The sequence below is a fragment of the Piliocolobus tephrosceles genome, chromosome 1 (assembly GCF_002776525.5).
Source record: "Piliocolobus tephrosceles isolate RC106 chromosome 1, ASM277652v3, whole genome shotgun sequence".
Taxonomy (NCBI): domain Eukaryota; kingdom Metazoa; phylum Chordata; class Mammalia; order Primates; family Cercopithecidae; genus Piliocolobus; species Piliocolobus tephrosceles.
In genome coordinates this window covers 160251163-160274824 of record NC_045434.1, presented here as the reverse complement: position 1 = coordinate 160274824, position 23662 = coordinate 160251163, and the positions used below count along the sequence as shown (strand labels likewise).

Below are 23662 nucleotides of genomic sequence, written 5' to 3'. Positions count from 1 at the left end.
GATTTGGGATGATTTACGTATACCTAATAAGCTATATGTGGGACCCAAGCCTACACATAAAATTCTTTTATATATATATATGTATATATATAATATGTATATATATGTGTGTGTGTGTGTGTGTGTATATATGCCTTATACATATAGCCTGAATGTAATTTTTACAGTATTTTAAATAAATTTGTGCATGAAATAAAGTTTTTACTGTGACCCGTCATGTGAGGACAGGTGTGGAATTTTCCACCTGTGGCTTCATGTTGGTGTACAAAAAGTTGCATATTTTTGAGCATTTCTAATTTTGGTTTTTCAGATTAGGAATGCCCAACCTGTATTAAACAAATTATAGTATTTCTGATGTTCTTTCTCATAAAACTCTTTTTAAGGAGTGTCATGGGATTTTTTGTTACCATTTAAAAGTTAAATGTTAAAGCAATACTATGTACTGTGTCGTTTTGTGCCTGTTTCTTAAACTCTCATAGCCTGTTTCCTCATTTGTAAAAGTAATGACAACAATAATTTTAAAAAGCAAGGTTATGTAATTAAAATTGGTTTGCATGGTACTTTAAGACACTCTCTATAAGAAATAAGGAAGGGAAGTTTTGGCTGTGAGGGAACAAACTTCTGGTACGTTGTAACTACTAGGTGTGAGGCATTAACTACTTTACATTCTTTAATTCTATGTGCTGCCATTCCTAGGGCAAGAAAAGTGATTAAAGAAGCAGACACACAGTTAAGTAATTTTCAGGAGGTCAACAGGTACAGTGTGGCTTCAGGGGAATTTGCAAAATAGATCTTTTTGACTTCACCATGTACCTTTTAGTGAAGCTCTTTCTGACTCTAAAGCTTGTATACTTTTTTCCTGATAGACTCTGTTTCAAAATGCCCCCAAAACAGTGTTTTTAATAATGACGAAACATTTGGATCACCCAAAAAAGATATTCTTTGTTTTTGTTTTGTTTTGTTTTGTTTTGTTTTTGAGATGGAGTCTCGCTCTGTCGCCCAGGCTGGAGTTCAGTGGCGCGATCTAGGCTCACTGCAAGCTCTGCCTCCCGGGTTCACCCCATTCTCCTACCTTAGCCTCCCGAGTAGCTGGGACTACGGGCGCCCACCACCACGCCCAGCTAATTTTTTGTATTGTATTTTTAGTAGAGGTGGAGTTTCACCTTGTTAGCCAGGTTGTTCTCGATCTCCTGACCTCATGATCAGAAAGTGCTAGGATTACAGGCGTGAGTCACTGCGGCTGGCCCCAAAAATGATATTCTATCAGCTTAATCTTGGAATCTTTTCTTAAAATTTAATTCCTAGGAAAAGTAAAAGTGTATTAATTAGAAATTTTTATTAATAAATAGCCTGTTTCTTGACCAATTCAGAAAACGACAAATTTGTAGGCTCGTGTTTGTGTAATGTATTGATATATTGTGCTGTACCTACTCTGGGCCAGAAACTCTGCCTACACGAGACAGAATTAGTTTCTTCTCTCATTGAGCTGACAAGAGAGTGAGGCTACAAGCAATAAATGACTAAAGATGACATAACAAAATACCGCCAAATCTCGGCTGGAACTCTGCTTCCTCCCTGAAGCTTATTCTGATGGTTATTGGAAATAATACGTATGTACAGGGCTCTGGGCACACAGCCTGATGGTTTCCTAAGCAGGTGTGCAGAGAGAAGCTCCACGCTATCAGTCACTAAAGGAACCAGGTCAGTTTGAGAAATAACATGTTTTAATCCTTTTTCTACATTCTACTGCAGTTTCCTTTGATTACTGAAAACTACCATTATTTTTCCTTCTAGGAAATATGGTTAAATATCAAGATTGTCAGTGCCACTGCTGATGACCACGGTCTGATGCGGTGCGGAGCTCTCATTGAGCATTACTGCATGACTGTGGGGTGACCAGGAAGCAAACTCAGCCCAACCCTAGCACATTTCTACTACACTGTAACCACAGTGAGCTTGCAGCTCACCACTTTCATAGTGATTAAAGAACCACGTTCTGTTTTCTCCTGGTAATTAAAATATACAACAAATGATTGTAGAGAGTGTTTCTAAAATTACATTTGGCTTTTCTCAGTGCTGTTTTCAAAATTAAAACATGTTTACTGTTTTCTCTTCAGACTGAGTTAAAAATCTGAGGTAATTATCAGACCTTTTTTAATGAATCTCATATTCAGGCATTTCTCAGGGTTATAAAGGCATTTTGAGCTAGGATAGGGACTTTTCTTAGTGTTCTTAATGTGCATAAGAATTTCATAAAGATCTTTTTTTTTTTTTTCTTTTTTAAATGGTGACTCCTTGGCCCCATCCCCAGAGATTTCAATTTCGCAGATATGACACGGAGCCCAGACACCAGCACTTCGTACAGGACTTCTTTTGGTGATCCCAGGACCACACTGGGACATGCTGGTTTAGGCACAGTGGTACACTTCTGTAGAAAGGCTTCAAAGGACATGTCGAGCAAAACTGATATTGTGAGCCTGATACTTTGAGCTTGGGCGCATATGTGACCACTAATTAGGGTGGATAAACTTCCTTGTACTACACTAATTTCATTTTATGTTTTAAGCCTAAAGGTGGTCAGTGAACTTGAGCTTTGTCATTGTAGATTGATCATTTGCCAACTAGGTCTTCTCCATTAGATAATTGCCTGAGAGATACCCCCATCTCTTGCGCGCTCTCTCTCTCTCTCTTTTTTTTTTTTTTTTTTGAGACAGAGTTTTGCTCTGGTTGCCCAGGCTACAGTACAATGGCACAATCACGTCTCAATGCAACCTCCACCTCCCAGGTTCAAGCAGTCCTTCTGACTCAGCCTCCGAGCAGTGAGCTGAGATCATGCCACTGCACTCCAGCCAGGATGACAGAACAAGACTCCATCTCAAAAAACAAACAAACACACTTTCTGCTCCAAAAGCAAAGTGATACCCTCAAGGCAGGAAGCCTGTGCTTCTTTCCCTAAGCTAGCTTTGGAATAAAAAGTCACTTTCTTTATACTAAAAAATAATAATTTAAAAATAACTCATTCTCTATCTCCTAGAAAAATGGGGGTACTCAGTTACAAAACTGGCTTAATTCATGAGGAGTTCTGAATGTTATTCTTTGTTTTGCCATTCACTTGTGATTAAGCTTTATGATCTATAGTGTCCTTGATTGTGAAGGTTCTGGACTGGTTTCTTGCTGTCTCTAAACTAAGTGTGATTTCATTGTTATTTTGTATTTATTTGAGACAGAGTCTCACTCTGTTGCCCAGGCTGGAGTGCAGTGGCATGATCTTGGCTTTCTGTGACCTTGACCTCTTGGGTTCAGGCGATCCTTCCACCTCAGCCTCCTGAGTAGCTGGGACTAAAGGCATGAGCCACCACACCTGGCTAATGTTCTTTTAATTTTTTGTGAAGATGGGGGTCTCATTGTGTTTCCCAGCTGGTTTTGAACTCCTGGGCTCAAGCATTCTTCCTGCCTCAGCCTTCCAAAGTGCTGGAATTGCAGGCATGAACCATCATGCCCAGACCCAAATTAAGTGTAATTCTTAAGAGTTTAGGTACTGATTGCTGAAGTTGAATCCTTCTTTGTCTCCTGTTATGTGACTGAAAGATCTCAATCATACTTGGAACTTTTGATGCTTTTGATAGTACCTAATTCAATCTTTACTCCTTTTGTTTTCACCCTTATATCCCTAGCAAATAGCATAGTGTCTAGCCCAGAGCCAGTATTCCGATTTTTTTTTTTTTTTAATAAATAAGTGGAGTAAAGTCAGCTATTCCTTTTTTCTCCAACTCTTTGAGTTCTTTTTAATCTCTTCCAGTCGATGCCCTTCATCCAGTGTACATCCATTCCTATAATCGTTGGGTACATGGTAATAGCCTCCTAAATGGTCAGCTTTCCTATTTTGCCCTCTCAGCCCTCCTTCCCACTGTTAAGTTGTAATTCATCTTTAAACACTGTTCAAAGCATTTCAGCATCTCTGCCTGGTCCAGATGTTTGGAACCTCTGTCCACTTGGTCCTAGCAGCAGTTTTAGGCTTATCATCTCCTTCATTCCTGAGCTCCAAGTGACATTCAGCTGCAGCTGTCTGTGGATACCATAAACGAGCCCAAAGTGAATTCTCACCTGCTTGTGTTTCACTCCATGCCTCTAAGGATCATGTAACAGCTTCCTTGTTAGCCTTCAGCTTCCTTTACTTTGGACTTCCAAACAGTTCAAAAGCCTGTTGGCTTTCAGTTATTTTCTACTACCACATGCTAATTTTGCCTCTAATTTTTTCTCTACCAGTCTACTTTTATAATCATGCTTGGTCTTCCCGTCTCTTTCTGCCCTTTTCAAGTCATCCTGTGTGTGCTGTGGCCACGCTTCCTAAGGCTCAGCTCTGGGGACTGCCTACATGTGTTCCATGTCTCGCCTTAAATTGTCAATTCCAAAAGGACTGAGGAAGGTTTTAGGCTTTCCTACTGCTACTCTAGCAGATGTGACATAACATGCTGCTTTATTTTCCTTGTGTTGATGGGTAAACACACAGGATTTGAAGTGAGACATACCCACACCTGAAACCCAAATCTTACCAATTACTTACTTTGAGTTTAGGCAAGTTCCATAACCTTCACTGGCCTCAGCTTCATTATCTGTAAGATGGGATGGTTATACTTATAGCATTGTTATGAGGATGTTTTTCCTTTTTTTCTTTTTCTTTTTTTTTTTTTTGAGATGGAGTCTTGCTCTTGTCACCCAGGCTGGAGTGCAGTGGCACAATCTTGGCTCACTACTCTTAGGTTTAAGTGATTCTCCTGCCTCAGCCTCCCAAGTAGTTGGGATTACAGGCACCCACCATCACACCCGGCTAATTTTTGTATTTTTAGTAGAGATGGGGTTTCTCCATCTTGGCCAGGCTTGTCTTGAGCTTCTGACCTCAGGTGATCCGCCCGCCTCAGCCTCCCAAAGTGCTGGGATTACAGGCGCGCACCACTGCGCCCAGCCTTGTTTTGTTTTTCAGTTGTGAAAAATTTCAAACATTTACCAACATAAAGAGAATAGTCAGCAGATTCTCCCAGATTCAATAATTACCAAGATTTTACTATACTCATTTCACCTATTCCTTGTATTTTATTTTTCTTTACTGAAATATTTTCAAATTATCCCCAGATATTATGTCATTTTATTCATACACATTCATCTCTTAATCATATAACTACAATACTATTAATTTTCTTAACATTATAATTTTTTGTTTTTTTCTAATATATAATCTGTAATTAAATTTATTGTCTCAAAATATATTTTTACAATTGGCTTGTTCAAATAGGATTCAAACAAGGTCCTCACATAATAGTATTTTTTGTTTGCTTGCTTTTTTAGAGATGGGGTCTCACTCTGTTGGTCAGACTGGAGGGCAGTGGCGTTGATCATGGCTCACTACGTCCTCCACCTCCCAGGCTCGAGGGATTCTTCAACCTCAGCCACTCATGAAGCTGGGATTACAGGCATGTGCCACCATATCCAGCCAATTTTTTTGTATTTGTAGTAGAGATGGGGTTTTGCCATGTTGGCCAGTCTGATCTCGAACTCCTAGCCTCAAGTAATTGGCCCACCTCAGCCTCCCAAAGTACTGGGATTACAGGTGTGAGCCACTGTGCCCAGCCCAAACTGGAAATTATTTGGATTAGTGGGTAGGTGATAAGAAATAAGATGGAAAGTTTAAAAGGTTAATTCATCTTTCCCAGTGCAAGAAAAAGGAAATAGTAGTAGAATTTTAAAAAGAAGATTAAAAAGGTTAATTGATAGGTTGTTTACAGCAATAATATTCCAATTTAGGTGTTTTATAGAGGCGTCCTAGAGTCCCCCCAGGGATGAGGGGTTGAGGGGAGGCTCCATTTAAGACTTTTTCTCACAGAGTCAACCAGAACACTGATTACAGGTGTGAACCACTGTGCTGGCTGGCATTACAGTAGTTTACGTCTCTTTTTTAAAAAGAAATTTATTAGCTAGGTGCTGTAGTGAACACGTGTCATCCCACGGCTATGCAGGAGGCTAAGGCAGGAGGATCTCTGAGGCCAGGAGTTTGAGGCTGTGGTACACTATGATGTAGCCTCTGTGAATAGCCACTGTACTCTAGCCTGGGCAACATAGTAAGATTCAAAAAAAAAAAAAAAAAAACTTAAAAAAATTTTTAAATAAAAATAAGTTAATTGAAATACAAACAGAAAACTGTACTGTAGTTTGCTGAATTTTCACAAAGAGTATATTCGCATGTAACTACCATCCAGGTAATGAAATAAAACATTACTAATACCCAGAAGTCACTTTGTGCCTCCTCTGATTCACTATTTCTTCTCTCTTCTCTGAAAGTCATCATTTTTTAAATTTTTTCTATTTGTTTATTGTTGATATTGTTTATCTCTTGCAGGAAGAGATTTTCTCTTATTTGTTTGGACATTCATTTTCATATGCTCCCTCCTTCCTTCCTTCCTTCCTTCCTTCCTTCCTTCCTTCCTTCCCTCCTTCCTTCCTTCCCTCCCTCCCTCCCTCCCTTCCTTCCTTCCTTCCTTCCTTCATTCTGTTCTGTTTTTCACTCTTGTTACCCAGGATGGAGTACAGTGACGCAGTCTGGGCTCACTGCAACCTCCGTCTCGCAGGTTCAAGCTATTCTTCTGCCTCAGCCTTCCGAGTAGCTGGGATTAAAGGCATGTACCGCCACACCCAGCTAATTTTGTATTTTTAGTAGATGTGGGGTTTCTCTGTGTTGGTCAGGCTAGTCTCGAACTCCCAGCCTCAGGTGATCTGTCTGCCTCAGCCTCCCAAAGTGCTGGGATTATAGGCGTGAGCCCCAGCCTGTGCTGTTTCTTCTGATAAGTTATAGTTTCTTTTATATATTTTTACTTCTCAAATCTGAAAGTACTAACTCAGAGAATTAGAAGTTGGTTACTGCATGAGAAAAGTTAGAATGTTTATTTTACCTGATTTTTTTTAAGTGGAATTGTTATATTTAATATATAGAAGAGTGTTTTAAAATGTTTTCTCTGTATTATGTTATTCTTTGTTATTTGGAAACAGAATAGATGACTAAATGTTTCTGAAATTGTACTGAGTCATTATTCCAGTGTGTTGAACATTTGCTATTAAAATACTGGGCAGTGACTTGAATTAAGTTGCTTTCCTGGGAGAAAGGCTCTGTTACTTAGCAACACCTAATATCCTATGATGATATGAAAACACTCTGTGACAATAATGGAGAAATGTTCTTGGCTTTCTTGGACAAGAAAAAGGCATCGATGCTTTGATACAGAATTATGAGCAACTTGGGATTCCTTTCTTCAGATAACATTGTCCTGGGGCTAGAAAATCCATGTTTAAAATAAGCATGAGTGTTCAGCTGCATCAAGAGACTGTTCTCTCTCCAATTATTCTAGTCTGATGTTCATTCAGGGATACTTGAATAAAGCCTGGTGCCAAAAGAAGTAGTTTATTTATCTACTCATCTCTGATTTTTATTTAGAAATGGGAGGGCATCTAGGTTATTTGAAAAAGGAACTACAGCCACTTGACTAACACACTGCATAAGTGGAGGGGAAGAGAAATATCTTTCCATCTTAGGTTCATGGCTGAGATCTTTATAACAACAAAAGACAGATTAGGCCAGGCGCAGTGGCTCACACCTGTAATCCCAGCACTTTGGGAGGCCAAGGTGGGCAGATCACGAGGTCAGGAGATTGAGACCATCCTGACCAACAAGATGAAACCCTGTCGCTACTAAAAATTCAAAAATTAGCTGGATGTGGTGGCACGTACCTGTAATCCCAGCTACTCAGGAGGCTGAGGCAGGAGAGTGGCTTGAACTCGGGAGGCGGAGATTGCAGTGAGCCAAGATCACGCCACTGCACTCCAGCCTGGCGACAGAGGGAGACTCTGTCTCAAAAAAAAAAAAAAAAAAAGATATGTTAACCAAAGAAAAGCATACACATTTATTTAATATACACAGGAGCCTTCATAAGGAAATGAAGTCCCAAGGAAACAAACCTGTGTGGTGTTTATGCTAGGCATAGACCAGAGAAGTAAATAGCCATGGAGAAGTAGGATTGGACAAAGGAGGCATGATCTAATGGCAATAAACCAGGAGGAACTTACTCAGATTCTTCTCTGTGTCCCTGTGTCTTCAGAGATAAGGATGCTCCCTTCCTCTGGGTGTAGGCAGGGCACCTCTGTAATGAAGGTCTTATCACCTGCTTCAGGGGAAGATTAGAGAAATCCTTCTTAGGTTTTTTGACCTGCTTCAGGGGAGAAGGGGTGGGAGAAGTGAGAGTTACCTTCCCGCTTCTGCTGTTTTCTCAAATGCCAAGATGCTATATTGTGGGGTAGTGTGTACTGAATCCCATCAAAAGTCAGTGAAAACTGACACATGCCTGTAGTCCTAGCTATTCAGGAGGCTGAGGCTGGAGGATTGGTTGAGCCCAGGAGGTTGGGGCTGCAGTGAGCCATGATTGTGCCACTGAACTCTAGCCTGGTCAACAGAATGAGACCCTGTCTCAAAAAAAAATAAAAAATAAAAATAAAATCAGCAAAAGTCTATATAAAAATGGCTGTTGTTTTTACAGATATTTCCTAAAAATACCAGATGTGGTAAGATTCTAGATCATTGTAACACTTTTGATATGTTGTTGCCAAAAGCTAGTACTTGTGTAATTGGGGTGTGTGTGTGTGTGTGTGTGTGTGTGTGTGGTGTGCATTTTCATATAGTAAACAAAGTATGGGTTATTTAGTTTTTTTGTTTCTTAAGAGAGAACTTCATTGACTTCAAGTAAAAGAATACTCTTTAGTCCACCTCTTTAAAATAATGCATTTTCAGTGAAATTGAAATGAGTAAATTTTAAGAAAACCATTCTCTATACATTTTCTTTCCACTTATCATTTTCTTGCCCCATTGGTTGCTATGGCAACGACTCTCAGCAGCCCTTAGAGCAAATGCCAGGCCATGTGGGGTTCCCCGCAGTGAAGCCACATGTCTGATGCTGCAGGACAGTTTGTGCTGACTCAGCCATGCACAGGAGGAGTGCTACTGTTTCTATCTTAAGTTTTGAATTAAAAACTAAACTGGCATTGCAGTCTTGATTTATTAAAAATAAAAAACCAAGTCAGTTTCAAAAACCAAATCATTTTTCCTTCTCCCCTTGAAATTCTAGGTTCAGCTTTTGTTGTACTTACTAAAGAGAAGCCATTGTCACAGAGCTTTACAGGAAACCCCAGAGATTTTGGATGGAGGGAGGCAGCCTAGGAGGCTGAGAGGAAGGGAAATCTATTACGCAATCAAAATAAACCTCTTATTTAATCCTGAAGCCTGACTGTGGATACAGAGATAGTGTCCATGTTAGATTAGTCTTACGACTGGCCTGTGTAAAGGCTGCCTTAAATTTGGTCTCTGTGAACTTTTGTTGATTGTCATCATCAACATATTTTTCCTGGAAAGAAATGACTGCACTGCATGAGAGATTCATCTGTAGTTTACGAACCTAGTGGCCCATGAGAAGCACCTGAGCACCTCGTTACAAAGATTCCTAAACCTTACCCCAGACAACCTGGCTCAGAATCTCAGCCTGTGGGACTCAGTCATGGTTCTGTTTTATAAGGGCCAAGGGTGATATTTTAGATAGTATGGGGGAGAAAGTATTATTTTTTTCCTCACCCATTGCAAGGTTCGTGGCTGAGACCCTTATAACAAAAAGCAGATTAACAAGAGAAAAGTATAACAAATTTGTTTATCCAAAATTTTATACAACACAGGAGCCTTCAGAAAGAAAGACCCAAAGACCCAGGGAAAACTGTGTTTTTACGGACAGTCCTGCAGAAGTATGACTGGAGGACAAGAGGGTATGATCTAGTGGGGGGGGGGAACACCAGGGAACTTCTTTTTTTTTATTATTCCGTTTCTTGTGTTTTTTTTTTTTGAGACAGAGTGTCACTCTGTCACCCAGGTTGGAGTGCAGTGAGATAATCTCTGCTCAATGCAACCTCCGCTTCCCGGGTTGAAGCAATTCTCCTGCCTCGGCCTCCCAAGTAGCTGGGACTACAGGCGTGTGCCAGCACATCCAGCTAATTTTGTATTTCTAGTAGAGATAGGGTTTCACCTTGTTGGCCAGGCTGGTCTCAAACTCCTCAGGTGATCCACCCGTCTTGGCCTCCCAAAGTGCTGGAGTATCAGGCGTGAGCCACTGCGCTCAGCCTTGTTGCGATTCTTGTGCATCTGTGTGTGCTGTTCCCTTCCTCTGGGTGTAGGGCAGGACACCTGTCACATACACCTCTGCAGGGGGGAGAGGGAGGGAGGTCAGAGAGTGACCTTCCTAGGTTTTGTGGCCTGCTTCTGGGAAGTGGGGGCAGGGGCTTTCTAGTTTCTGTGGCCCACTTCAGGAGAGAGGGGGTAAGAGAAGGTCAGAACACATAATCCTGCTTCTGTGGTTTTCTCAGTTTCCTTCAGTGTAAAATACTCAGTCTGCTAAGGTGCTACATTTTAGGGTATTGTGTTCTGAATCCTGACAATAGCAATAAATCTAAGCCTGACCAATAATCTAAGGAGATAGGCCTGGGAACCATTGTTTCAGCTCTGAAGGGAACTTATTACCTCAAATGTCTGCCAGTTGAAGAGATAGCTGTGATGGTGTGATGAACAGGTCACAGCACTTGGATTCAGCAGAACTGACCCTGACATTGGCCAAGTCACCTCAGTTCTCAGAGTATCAGTCAATTCATCTGCAAATGGAGGCATTTACGAAAGGGGGGGGAAGAATCGATGACACAGTGAACTGTGAAATATTTCTTTTGTACAACGAGGTATTATGACCATGTGAGGATTCTGAAGATAGCTTCTTAAAACTGAGGGAGAAATTTGAAGTCATTTTATCTTTCCTTTAAAATGATATTAGAGAATTCTATACATGATTTGTTAGAGAAAAAATTGAACTATATGCTAGGAGACTTTACAACACTTTTCATATTTTGTTGCCAAAAGCTAGTACTGACATAATTTATGTGTGTGTGGTGTGTATTTTTGTATGGCAAACAAAGTATGGGTTCTTTTTTTTTTTTTTTCTATTGCTTAATTTTAAGGGAGAACTAAATTGGCTTCAAGTATTAGGTTGGTGCAAAAGTCATCGTGGTTTTTTTCATTACTTTTACTAGCAAAAATCACAATTACTTTTGTACGAACCTAATAAAAGAATACTCTTTACAAACCTCTTTAGTCTATAGTTTCTACCCATAAATTAGCTTCATAACCTTATATGAGATTTTCGTTCTTTGGTCTTATTTCTTTATCAAATGGAGTCTGAAAGTAAGGGTGGGTGACTGTGAGAGAAGGTCCATGATTTCTTAGTTCATTTTGCCTGAATTAAAAGTCTCTGATTTCATGATATGGTGAAAACATAGCAATTAATGTATCGGAAGGGCTGGACCTGTCATCTTTTAAACTCCATCTAACTATAGGTCTAAATAAAAATTATAGGATAACCCAAATTCTAAGGCCTGAAAATGTTAATAAAAATTCAACAGAAGTATATGTGTTACAGAGTATTTGGCACTTTTAGTCTCTTATTATTATGCTTTCTGTTTTATGCGGCACTGAAAAAAAAGGATTACCTATAAATCTTTTTGCTTGTCAAGTTTCTTCAGCTTGATAAAGTGGATTTTAAAAGATAATGTGCACATAGTAATTTGTTTTTCTAGTAGTACTAACGGATTTTAATTTTGAATACAGCTCTAAAGAGGAAACTGTTTTACTTCTTTTAACTGAAGAGATAATTGTCTTTGAGAAAAAAATTGTATCTGTCTAAAGCTTTTAGATTTCCAATCACTTTTATATAGCATTGTTTGGGACAGTGTCGGAACAGTGTGTCCTAGCAATTGAATAGGATCTTCAAAATCACTCACTTCTGTTTTCAGTGGGTTTAGATGGACTATCTAATATATGCCAGCCACTGTTGTGGGTACAGAAGACTGCAGAGAGTTGGGTGGACAAAGAGCTCATGGAGTTTATATTCTAGGGGAGGGAAGTCGAAGGAAATAAGGAATCTAAAAAGACACTTTTCAGCTAGGACCATGAAGACCGATGGGCAAAACTGGAGACAGGGTCTTACTTTGTCACCCAGGCTGGAAGGCGGTGGTGTGATTATGGCTCAGTGCAGCCTCAAGCTCCTGGGCTCACGCAGTCGTCCCACCTCAGCCTCCCAAGTAGCTGGGACTATAGGTGTCCACCCTCATGCCTGGCTGATGTTTTAATTTTTTGTAGAGATGGAGTCTTGCTATATTTTCCAGGCTAGTTTTGAATTCCTGTCCTCAAGAAATCTTTCTTCCTTCCAAAATGCTGGGATTACTGTACCCAGCCCCAAAAAATTATTAATAAAATTGTGTAACTATGAAGTATGCTCAATTCTTTTTTTTTCTTTTTCTTTTCTTTTTTTTTTTTTTTTTTTTTTAGGCAGTCTTGCACCCAGGCTGGAGTACAGTAGCATGATCTCAGCTTACTGCAACCTCCACCTCCTGGGTTCAGGTGATTCTCCTGCCTTAGCCTCCCGATTAGCTGGGATTACAGGTGTGTGTCACCATGCCGGCTAATTTTTGTATTTTTTGTAGAGACAGGGTTTCACTATATTGGGCAGGCTGGTCTCGAACCCCTGACCTTGCTAGTGATCTGCCCGCCTCAACCTCCCAAAGTGCTGGGATTACGGGCATGAGCTACCGTGCTCAGCCTAAGTATACCCAGTTCTTTAATGTTTCAGGATTGGGATTTTTTTTGCTGAGTTTTATTCTGTTGAGCTTATATCATTCTCCCACAAAACAGAAAACAATACAAAGAAATTAAGGAAAGCTGAATAACTCATCTGTTAGCATTTAGGCAAATAAAGTCAGAACAAGCTAGATGCAGGATTATTGGAAATGTCAACCAAAACGAGGCCTTGGCATGATACGGTAGAAAGTGTAGCTGACCAGTGGGTTGAGAATTGGCGAGAACATCTATACTATTCAGTATAGTTTGCAGATATTAGTTGTTTTTCCTGATGACACACTAAAATAAGCAAGTAACTTCAGCTGCTGGTATTTTTCTCAATGCTCTTATCTCTCTGAATTATAACTAGTCATATGTGTGCTTGTCTCTGATTATAGATTTTCAGGTCCTTGAAAACAAATTCAGTATTGTATTCCCTTTGTATCACAAGCCTGGCCTGAATTTGGATTCAATTCATATTAGTTCATTGAATAAATAGGATTATAGTAGGGTCACAAAAAAGCATTGACTAGAAAAATATAGCTGCTGGTTTTGGCCAGGCATGGTGGCTCACGCCTATAATCCCAGCACTTTGGGAGGCCAACGCAGGCAGATCACGAGGTCAAGAGATCGAGACCATCTGGCTATCATGGTGAAACCCCGTCTCTACTAAAAATACAAAAATTAGCTGGGCTTGGTGGCGCATGCCTATAGTCCCAGCTACTGAGGAGGCTGAGGCAGGAGAATCGCTTGAACTCAGAAGGCGGAGGTTGCAGTGAACCAAGATTGCGCCACTGTACTCCAGCCTGGCAACAGAGCGAGACTCTGACTCAAAAAAAAAAAAAAAAAAAAAAAGAAGAAGCTGCTGATTTCAAAAGTCAGAATAATGAATCTATAACTTAGTCCCTCAGTGGGATGTTGATAAGGGAACCAATTTTTTTAGGGTCTTTTAAGCCACTTATGGGGTTCTTTTTTAAATTGTGGTAAAATATACATAACAAAGTTTACTATTTTACCATCTTTAAGTGTATTGTTCAGTGTTAAATACATTTACATTGTGCAACCATCCATCTCTAGAACTATTTTATTTTCTCAAACAGAAACTACAGAAAGGGTTTTGATTCTACACTTTACTAGCACACCATTGTAAAGCTGTTTCAGTGGCCTGCATATCACGGGACAAACAGTTGATCCAGTGGTGGCATTTCTCTGCACCTGCAGATGTTCCAGGGTCTTCTCCTTGCCTCAAAGAAGAGACTCGGTGGAGAACAATGTTAGTCTCTTCCTCTAATGGTTCCCACTGGAGGGCTGTATGGCTTTTCTTCATGCCATCATGGGCAAAACTGCTTTCTTTCTTAAGTCTCCATTTGTCTTAAAACAAACAAAAAGTTAAATAGAAAAGAGCAGCTTTGTCACCAACTTAAGACTACATGTAAACCTCAACATAACTATATCATGGAAACAAAAATCATGTGGTTTTGTTTCCCCTAACATTATTTGGACTTGTATCTCCCAGGCATTTTTAGGAAACATCCACTTTTAGGGTAACAACCCCATTTTACATAAGAAATCTGGGTTCATAGAGGCTTAGTAATTTGTCCAAGGAATCAGAGATGTTAAGTGCCTTAGCTTGTGTTTGAACTTAATTGTGACCCTAACCCTTACCCTTTCTATTCTACCACAAAAATGTGTGATGCTTCAGCCTCCCAAAGTGCTGGGGTCACAGGCATGAACCACCGTGCCCAGCCTCATTTCAGTGTCTTTAATAGCTACTAGTTCATCACAGTTTTACATTTATTCTTGCACTAAATATTGTGTTTTAATTTTTTGGGGAAATGTATCTACATCATATAGATTTAAGAATGTGCCAACTTATAGTTTGTATTGATGTACTGTCCATAATTTTATTTAAAAAACCTATCTGCAGTTATTTTTCTCTTTTAGTTCTGTAATTTTTAAAAATTTATTTTTAGAGATGGGGGTCTCACTCTGTAGCCCAGGTTAAAGTGCAGTAGTACAATCATGGCTCACTGTAGCCTTGAACTCCTGGACTTAATGATCCTCCCGCCTCAACCTCCGGAGTAGCCAAAATTATAAGTGCGTGCCGCTATGCCAGGCTAACTTTTCAAACTTTTTGTACAGACAGGGGCTCGCTATGTTGCCCAGGCTTGTCTCAGACTCCTGGGCTGAAGCAGTCCTCCCAAAATGCTGGGATTACAAGCATGAGTCACTGTATCCAGCTTTGTAATTTATTTTTAGCATCTATTTTTTTCTCATTAAGTTTTTAAAGAGCCTATCTTATTAATGTTTTCCAAGAAGTAGGTTTTAATTTCATTGAACTTCAGAATGTATTTTTATTTTGATTTGTTTGTTGGTGACAGTTCTATATTCATTCATTAGCAGATGCCCTTATCTTTGCTATTTTCTGTCTTCTTATTTCTTTGCATTTGCTATGTAGCTATTTTTCCAATTTCTTGGTTATAATGCTTTTTTTTTTTTAACTTTTCTTGTTTTCTGGTAAATTCTTCAAAATTATAATATACCTTCTAAATTCTTCTTTAGCTGTGTCTCCCGAGTTTATATAATTTTTATTCAATTGTGAATGCTGTATTTCTTAATTTTCTGTTTAAAATCTTGGGTTTTTTACTAATATTATTTCTAAACACCTGAGGTTTTTAAAGTTATCTTTTTATTGTTAATTTATAATTTTTTTGTTTTATTGCGTTATATTTCAAGAACACAGCCTGTGTAATATTGAGTCTTTGAGAGCTATTGAAGTTTCTTTTTTTTTTTTTTTTTTTTTTTTTTTGACAGACTGAGCATGTTTAATTATCCTCACTGGGAGAGTTGAAAACTACTTGACAGGTTCCATGATCAATAAGTCAGAGATTCAGATCATCAAAAAGGGGGATTGTCACCTACCCCAAGGCCACAGACAGATAGGATTCTGGGTCCCAGAGGGAGTCTGGGAGGTGGAACCCTGTGAAAGGCAGCTTTGACAGGTGGTGTCTGTTGGACACCAGCTTCTGGCCTGGCCTTGCTCTCTTCTCGGGTTCCAGACAGGGTGTGAGGGCAGGGAGCTGGCTCCAGAGAACACTGGAGGAAGCCGAGTTGGGGCCAGGGCTTGCTGAGGGCCTCACTTACAGTTTTTGGAAGGAAATTCCCACCGGCCTTGGCCCTTGCCACCAAAGTTCCGCACCCGATGGATAATCTGCAGCTGCTGCTCAATGGTCGAGGTGATGTTCACGTCATCTGGGATGTGGACGTAGCGGACATTGCGGCCTGTCACAAAGAGGTCATCCAGCTTGACCTGATGCCCCCAACGGTCCGTGTAGGTGACTTTGGCCAGGCGGATGTTCATGAAAGCATCGACATTGTCTATGCGTCCGTGGGCCACCCTCTCATCCCGCAGGTCCACAGTGGTTACCCGGCCCTGGAGGCCCTGCAGTAGGATGATCAGGCTGTTCTCAGAGATGGTCCGCTCCTTCACTGAATGGCTCAGTGCCATTCTTCCACACCAGCTGCCTGCTTGCACGCGACATTCCTTCCGCTTTTCCCGTCTGGGTCGCCGCCGAAGCTAGCGGGCGCCTGGACAGACTGCAAGCTAGCGGGCGCCTGGACAGACTGCCTCCCGCCGGCTGCAGCAGGACGGAGAAACCACGCCGGCGACCGGGCCGCTCTGTCCTCCGTGCACGGAGTGCGTCAGTGCTCTGAAGTTTCTTTTATGGCCCAATATGCAGTCTGTTTCTGTACTTGGTCTGTGTGTGATTTGCAAAAAATGTGCATTTTGTGTCTGTCAGTTGTAGAGTTCTCTTATATCTACTATTTTGAGTATTGTCTTGTTAAAGTTATCAACATCTTTTTTTAAAAAAAAAAAAGATGCTTTATTACTTTCTGAGAAAGGTGTGTTAAAATTGGTGTTTCGTGTTGTTTTCTTAGCTGTGATATCATTTCTTAACCGTCTTACCATATAAGTCCAATAAACAAAGCAGATGAGAGCGTAAGTGTTCTGGTTGAATCTGGAGAAAAGGTCTTAAATGGAGCCTCCTCTCAACTCCCCCATCCTGGGGGACTCTATGGCACCTCTGCAGAACACGTAAAATGGAATATTATTGCTGTAAACAGCCTATCAACTAACCATTCAGTCTTATTTCTGATCACCCACCCACTAGTCCAAAGAATTTCCAGTTTGCAGCCAACAGCTACCTATGTTCTCCTCCCTATCCCAGCTGCGTTTTCCTCTTGCCATTTCACCCACCAAGATTCTTCATCACATAATCAAATTGCGTACCTTACTCAAGACTCTGCTTAAATTTTCCTAATTCCAAAAAATGTTTTCTAGCCATATCCATTTTTGGAATTCTAAAAGCAATTACTAGGGCCAGGCATAGTGGCTTATGCCTGTAATCCCAGCACTGTAAGAGGCCGAGGCGGGCGGATCACCTGAAATCAGGAGTTTGAGACCAGCCTGGACCACATGGCAAAACCCTGTCTCTACTAAAAATAAAAAAATTAGCTGGGTGTGGTGGTGCACGCCTGTGAGCCCAGCATCTCAGGAGGCTGAAGCACAAGAATCTGGGAGGTGGAGGTTGCCGTGACCCAAGATCGCACCACTGCACTCCAGCCTGGGTGACAGAGCAAGACTTCATCTCAAAAAATAAAATAAATAAAAGCAATTATTGGTGGCACAATTAATTTAGTATTTATTCACTGATCTAATTAATAAGTTAGTATTTATTCAGTGACCAGCAGTCGTAATGGTTGGGAATTTGAAAAATAATTGCAGTCGTTGAATATTTATTGTGTTAACTTTATTTCTCCTATTATGCTGTGTGATCATCTTTACTGTAATGCATGTCTTACTCGTCTCTATTCATTCAAGTACCCACACAGCATCTTGTTCTTGGTTGCCGACCAGCGAAAATGCCTTGTATTTATTCATTTCAGTGTAAATATGATTTAACTCTTTTCCTGTATAGTTAACAGTTTTGCGATCTTGCAAGTCCTTCATTTTACTGTATTTTGCTAAATGTGTTCATTTATTAGTTTTTTTTTTTTTTTTTTTTTTTTTTTTGAGGCGGAGTCTTGCTCTGTCGCCCGGACTGGAGTGCAGTGGCCGGATCTCAGCTCACCACAAGCTCCGCCTCCCGGGTTTACGCCATTCTCCTGCCTCAGCCTCCCGAGTAGCTGAGACTACAGGCGCCCGCCACCTTGCCCAGCTAGTTTTTGTATTTTTAGTAGAGACGGGGTTTCACCGTGTTAGCCAGGATGGTCTCGATCTCCTGACCTCATGATCCGCCCGTCTCGGCCTTCCAAAGTGCTGGGATTACAGGCTTGAGCCACCGCGCCCGGCCAATGTTCATTTATTAGTAACAAGCTTTGTTCAATGAGAGTTCTTTAAGATTCTCTTCAAAATTCTTGTAAAGCAGATTTATTTTCATTCTAAAATAAGCCCCCCTTATGCCTTATTCTTTTATTATAAATTTATGCATAAAGTCATTTTTATGAGTTTAAATGTATCTACTCACTTATAAAGCAGTGTTTGTTAAGTCTGGTAAAGCGATGGAGTGGACTGGGCTGTCTTCTTCCCCACTCTACCTTAAGACAAATGATTTGACTTGAGCTTTTAATTTGCAAGGTTCCCTCCTAAGGACAGCAAATGTAATATAAGTGAAGCATTAGAATGAGCATTTAGAGTTCCAAGAGTGTCACAATCTACTAATTTGTTATTTAAAAGCTGATGAGATGATTGCTTCCAGCCATGGTAGTAGACATGTAGCTTTTGAGTGTGGTGGCACACCTGGCCTGATCTTGTGCTGTGTGGGGCACAGGACATGCTTAAGGCAGTGCTATCCTCACACTGATTTGTCAGTGTGGTTTTGCTGCACAGAACCAACACAAGTGAGACATAGCCAGCCATCTCCTAAAACAGATCCTTTTGACCCTAACATAGAGGTAGCAAAGTGAGACAGAAGATGGAATAAGAGAAGTATAGAACACCTATAAACTATGAGCCGCTAAGCCCTTTAACATGTATGTTGTTTAATTTTCTCAACATCCATGAAATGGATAGTAACAATTTATAGATGAAGAAGTGGAACCTCATAAAGATGGATAAAACAATGTATTCATTGTTAGATATTGACTAAGTGGTAGATTTGTGGAATGAATTCAAATATGACAACTAAACCAACACCCTTAATTTCTTTTACTTTTGCTCCCATAACCCAGTGTTATTTGGTACCCTTCATATTAATATATATTAATGTAATTATTTTGAATTAATTGTTGATTTTCTTTCCTACTGGACCATAAATCCTAAGAGGAGAAACCATGATTGTTTTGTTTGGCATTATATCTCTAAGACCAAACACTTTGCTTTCCTTAAATCTGGTGCTCAGTTAATATTTTTGTTTCCCTTTTTAGTGCGGGTGGGTTGGGGCAGATAGGAAAGGGACCATGGTTTCTGCCACTTTGTGTTGATTGACTTGGGTAAGAAAAGAGTCCACAGAAAGTCTAGGCCAGTGTGAACCTGAACAATCAGAAGGTCTTATGGGTGAGTTAAACTTCTTAGGAGGAAATAAAATAATATTTAACTGTAACCTACATCTAAGGCCATGCATGGCCTTAAGTACCTTCATTCTCAAAAATAAACTATTATAGAGGTTGGCACAGTGCCACATACTAGTAGTTCCAGCTACTTGGGAGGCTGAGGCAGAAGTTGGAGGCTGCAGTGTGCTATAGTCACGCCTGTGAACAGCCACTGCAGCGCTCCAGTCTGGGCAATATAGCAAGACTCTGTCTCTTCAAAAACAAAAAAGGTACCATGGTTGAGAAATCACAGTAAGGATGGGGAAATGCTGACATCTCAATAATACAGATCAAGCTACTCTATTTAATGTTTTAAAAATTCTTTTAATAGAAAAAATCAGACAAAGATATGCAGATCTGCCTGGAGAACTGCACATTATTGAACTTGAAAAAGATAAGAATGGACTTGGACTCAGCCTTGCTGGTAATAAAGACCGATCACGCATGAGCATATTTGTGGTGGGAATCAACCCGGAAGGACCTGCTGCCACAGATGGACGAATGCGTATTGGAGATGAACTCTTAGAGGTGAGAAGCATATGTTTTTAACTTATCTTTTGGTGAAATGGATGGGTGCAGTGGATGTTCTATAGGAAAACGAGGTGAAAGGGAAGAATGATGTCAAATTATATTTCCTTCAACTACTTAAAATCGTTTTTCAAAGCAAGAATAGAAATGTTGCTTGCAAATGTTATTTGCTGCTTACGTAAAAACTAATCTCACAGAATATTTTAGAAGTTCTTCAGTAAAATATCATCGAAACATATTAAAACCTTTGTTTTTAATATCAATTTTTAAATATTCAAAATTAATTTGTATATTAACCTAATTTTAGTAGTATTTATCAAAATTCTCTTTGGGTTTTGAGTTAATCATATGTGTAACTGTTATTGTTCTTCAGTTTTTCGGGGCAGGGAAGTGGGGAAGATGTTACAGCCAACAAGAGCCTGTGAACTTCTCAAAAATAATAGTTAATGTCTGTGAAGTTCAGGCTATGGGTTAAGGTTACATAGGTTCTTTCTTTTTTTTTTTTTTTTTTTTTTTTTGAGACAGAGTCTCGCTCTGTCGCCCAGGCTGGAGTGCAGTGGCCGGATCTCGGCTCACTGCAAGCTCCGCCTCCTGGGTTTACGCCATTCTCCTGCCTCAGCCTCCCGAGTAGCTGGGACTACAGGCGCCCGCCACCTCACCCGGCTAGTTTTTTTTTGTATTTTTTAGTAGAGACGGGGTTTCACCGTGTTAGCCAGGATGGTCTCGATCTCCTGACCTCGTGATCCGCCCGTCTCGGCCTCCCAAAGTGCTGGGATTACAGGCTTGAGCCACCGCGCCCGGCAGGTTCTTTCTTTAGGAATAGAATAGACAAAAGAGAAGCTAAGAAGATGACTGATCCTCTTTAAATTACTCTAGATAATTTCATTAATAATCTGAAAAGGTTTTTATTCTTGTACACTTAAATTCAAGGTATCTCTTCTGAGCTTATCTTAGTTTGATACTCATTTGGTTGTTCATTCACTCATTCTTTCAGCTAACACTTTTGAGTGTCTATTAGGACCAGAAACAGAAAAAGAGATGAAGACATCCAGTTCCTTCATTAGTATAGCTCACAGTCTAGAAGAAGAAAACAGACATGAAAGGATATTTATATTACAAAATGAGAAATGCAATAATGATGATCATATGATGATGATGACGATGATGACAATAACTGCTAAAATATACCTGGTACCAAACACAACAACCTCTTTTACTGGTGAGATCACAAAGTAAATGATGGTGTTAGGATTCAATGGCAGGCAGTTTGACTTGTAGCTCTTTGTAAACCATTGTGCTTTAAGGCCTATTTGATAAAATGTTCCAACTTTACGACATTTAGGCGAGCTAAATCACAGAGACACTGAGTGTTAGACTGCTTACTTGAAATGAAGGCTTACTGATTTTCCATTTTACAATTTCCTCCTCAGACTTGACTCAGAATAGAATTTACAGTCATCCATAATTTTACTTGCCTAATAATAACTACTGCCACAGCTGGGCAGGTGCAACAGGAAGACCATCACCATCAACTCTTTCTTCCAATCGCTGGTTGCTTCTTCCCACTTAAAACCTGTTTCTGCAAAGAAGTCACTTCCAGGAATACTTTTCTTTTCTTGTTCTTTTATGATATAGCATCTTGAATGGGACCCACATTGGGTCGTAACCCTGACTAGCATAATCATTACATAAATAAAGTCAAAGATGACCTTATGTAACTAATATTATTCATTATCTCAGTTTGTTTCCTTTGGCTTATGTTTAGAGACTTCCTCAGAGATGAGACAAAAGTGATGGCGGTAGTAAAAACAATGAAAGTTAGAGCCAGTACTCAGTTATTACTAGCACTGCGCATATGCATTGTACATATTTGTATTCAGTAATCTTAAGAACGTTTTATGGTAACAACTGTTATTATCTCCATTTTATGGATTAGAAACTGGGTAAATAACATACCTAATATTGCAGAACTTAGTGACTAAGTGTGGTTAAGAACCCAGGCTTGCCAGACTCCAAGACCCATGCTACAGCCACTGAGGTATATTGTGCTCCCCATGGGACTTTTTTTTTTTTTTTTGAGACAGAGTTTCCCTCTTGTTGCCCAGGCTGGAATGCAATGGCGCCATCTCAGTTCACCGCAACCTCCGCCTCCCAGGTTCAAGAGATTCTCCTGCCTCAGCCTCCCGAGTAGCCAGGATTACAGGCAAGCGCCACCCTGCCCGGCTAATTTTTGTATTTTTAGTAGAGACGGGCTTTCTCCATGTTGGTCGGGCTGGTCTTGAACTCCCGACCTCAAGTGATCCACCCACCTCGGCTTCCCAAAGTGCTGGGATTACAGGCATGAGCCACCGGGCCTGATCCCCGTGGAACTTCTTTAACCAACCCAGTTTGTTTAGATTCAGGAGATTCCTGATTTTTTATGCTTTCGTCTTTAGGGAATCATGTATATTAAGTCACTCTGTTGTGTTATACATATCTAGACAGAGATTTTCTGTCTTGCTTGGTATATGGAAACACTCCAAAGGCTATAATTTGGAATATGAGGATTCTTGTTCCATTCTTTCTACCTTATTAAGACTCAAGATGGAATGTCCTGTGGTATCCAGAACAACAGGAGCGTGGGTATTTTATTTCTCTGTCTGACATTTTATTAGACACTGGTAACAAATGAGCTGTGGCTGCAGAGTAATGAGAGTATTTTACAGGTCAAACACAAAATTCAGCACTATGTATGTGGCAGCAAGCACTGGACTCAGAAGACCTACCATAACTTGTCTCAATTCTTTTGATTATTGGTTATATTTCAGAAGTTGCTCAGCATAATGTATGTAGGAGGTAAAGAGTTTTCCTTGTCTTAGACAGCAGAACATCAGCTGACATCAAATGTGTGAAGATTGTCCCCCACATGCCAAGCAGTTCTCCAGCTGACAGCAATTGAGTATCCTATGATTCAATTCAGTTCTGACACTAGGTACCTGGAGACAGCGTCAGTCCCACAGGTTAAGGGCTCAGTCCCGCAACACTGTCTCCCACCACTTTTGAGGCCATTCGCAATCCCAGGTTATGACCTGAACTTCTGACCAACCAGCTCTTAATTGGGAGTTTCCATGAACCCCTACTCAGGTTTGATTAATTTCCTAGGATGGCTCACAGAAGACAGGGAAACAATTTACTTATATTTAGCCATAAAGGAAGTTAGGAAGAGACAGGCGAACAACCACATGAAGAGACAGATATACAGGTTGAGGTGTAAGTGAAGGGAGGGCAGAGTTTCCATGCCCTGTCTGGGTGTGCTACCCTCCAGACAGGTCCACATGTTCAAACCCCATAGTTCAGGGGGTTTTATTAAGGCTTCATCATGTAGGCATGAGCAATTATTACCTCATTCTCCCTGAGGGTCAGAACTGAACATTCCAAGCTTTTAGCCATGGTTTGGTCCTTCTGGCAATCATCTCCCATTCAAGAACCCACCAAGAGTTGCCTCATTAGAACAAAAGACACTCTTGTCGCCCAAGGAATTCCAAGGGATTAGGAGCTCTGTGTCAGGAACCCAGATCAGAGACCAAATAGTGAAACAAAAAAGTATTTGAACTCCTGCTGGAATACAAAATCCTTGAGCATCTGCAAACTAAAAATTGACTTGAGGTTTTTTTTTCCTAGTCATTGGGAATGTAGAGCAGTGTGTCTTGCATGTCACCGGAAGAATAGAGTTTTGTTTTGGTTTTGTTTTGGTTTTGTTTTGAAAATGACTCTGAACATTTATTTCCATTGCAATTTCTGTGGCTAAGAAGACTTAAATTTTACAAGTAT

At 40.3% G+C, this 23662-nt stretch overlaps 2 protein-coding genes across 3 annotated transcripts in view; one reads left to right on the top strand and one right to left on the bottom strand.

Moving 5' to 3' along the window:
• Positions 1-23662, top strand: part of PATJ (PATJ crumbs cell polarity complex component) — a 422851-nt gene that overhangs the window by 233126 nt on the left and 166063 nt on the right. For both annotated transcript variants that reach the window (XM_023187375.3, XM_023187368.3), the window contains exon 28: positions 19656-19852. In XM_023187375.3, coding sequence (XP_023043143.2) covers positions 19656-19852 — 197 coding nt within the window. The remainder of the gene's footprint in view (positions 1-19655; positions 19853-23662) is intronic.
• On the bottom strand, positions 15530-16321 carry LOC111523071 (U7 snRNA-associated Sm-like protein LSm10). Its single transcript, XM_023187390.3, has one exon. It carries the CDS (start codon positions 16239-16241, stop codon positions 15870-15872), a length of 372 nt encoding a protein of 123 aa, XP_023043158.2. The 5' UTR covers positions 16242-16321; the 3' UTR covers positions 15530-15869.

Coding starts and splice junctions, on each gene's coding strand:
- LOC111523071 (XM_023187390.3), bottom strand. CDS start 16,241: ATGGCACTGAGCCATTCAGTGAAGGAGCGGACCATCTCTGAGAACAGC.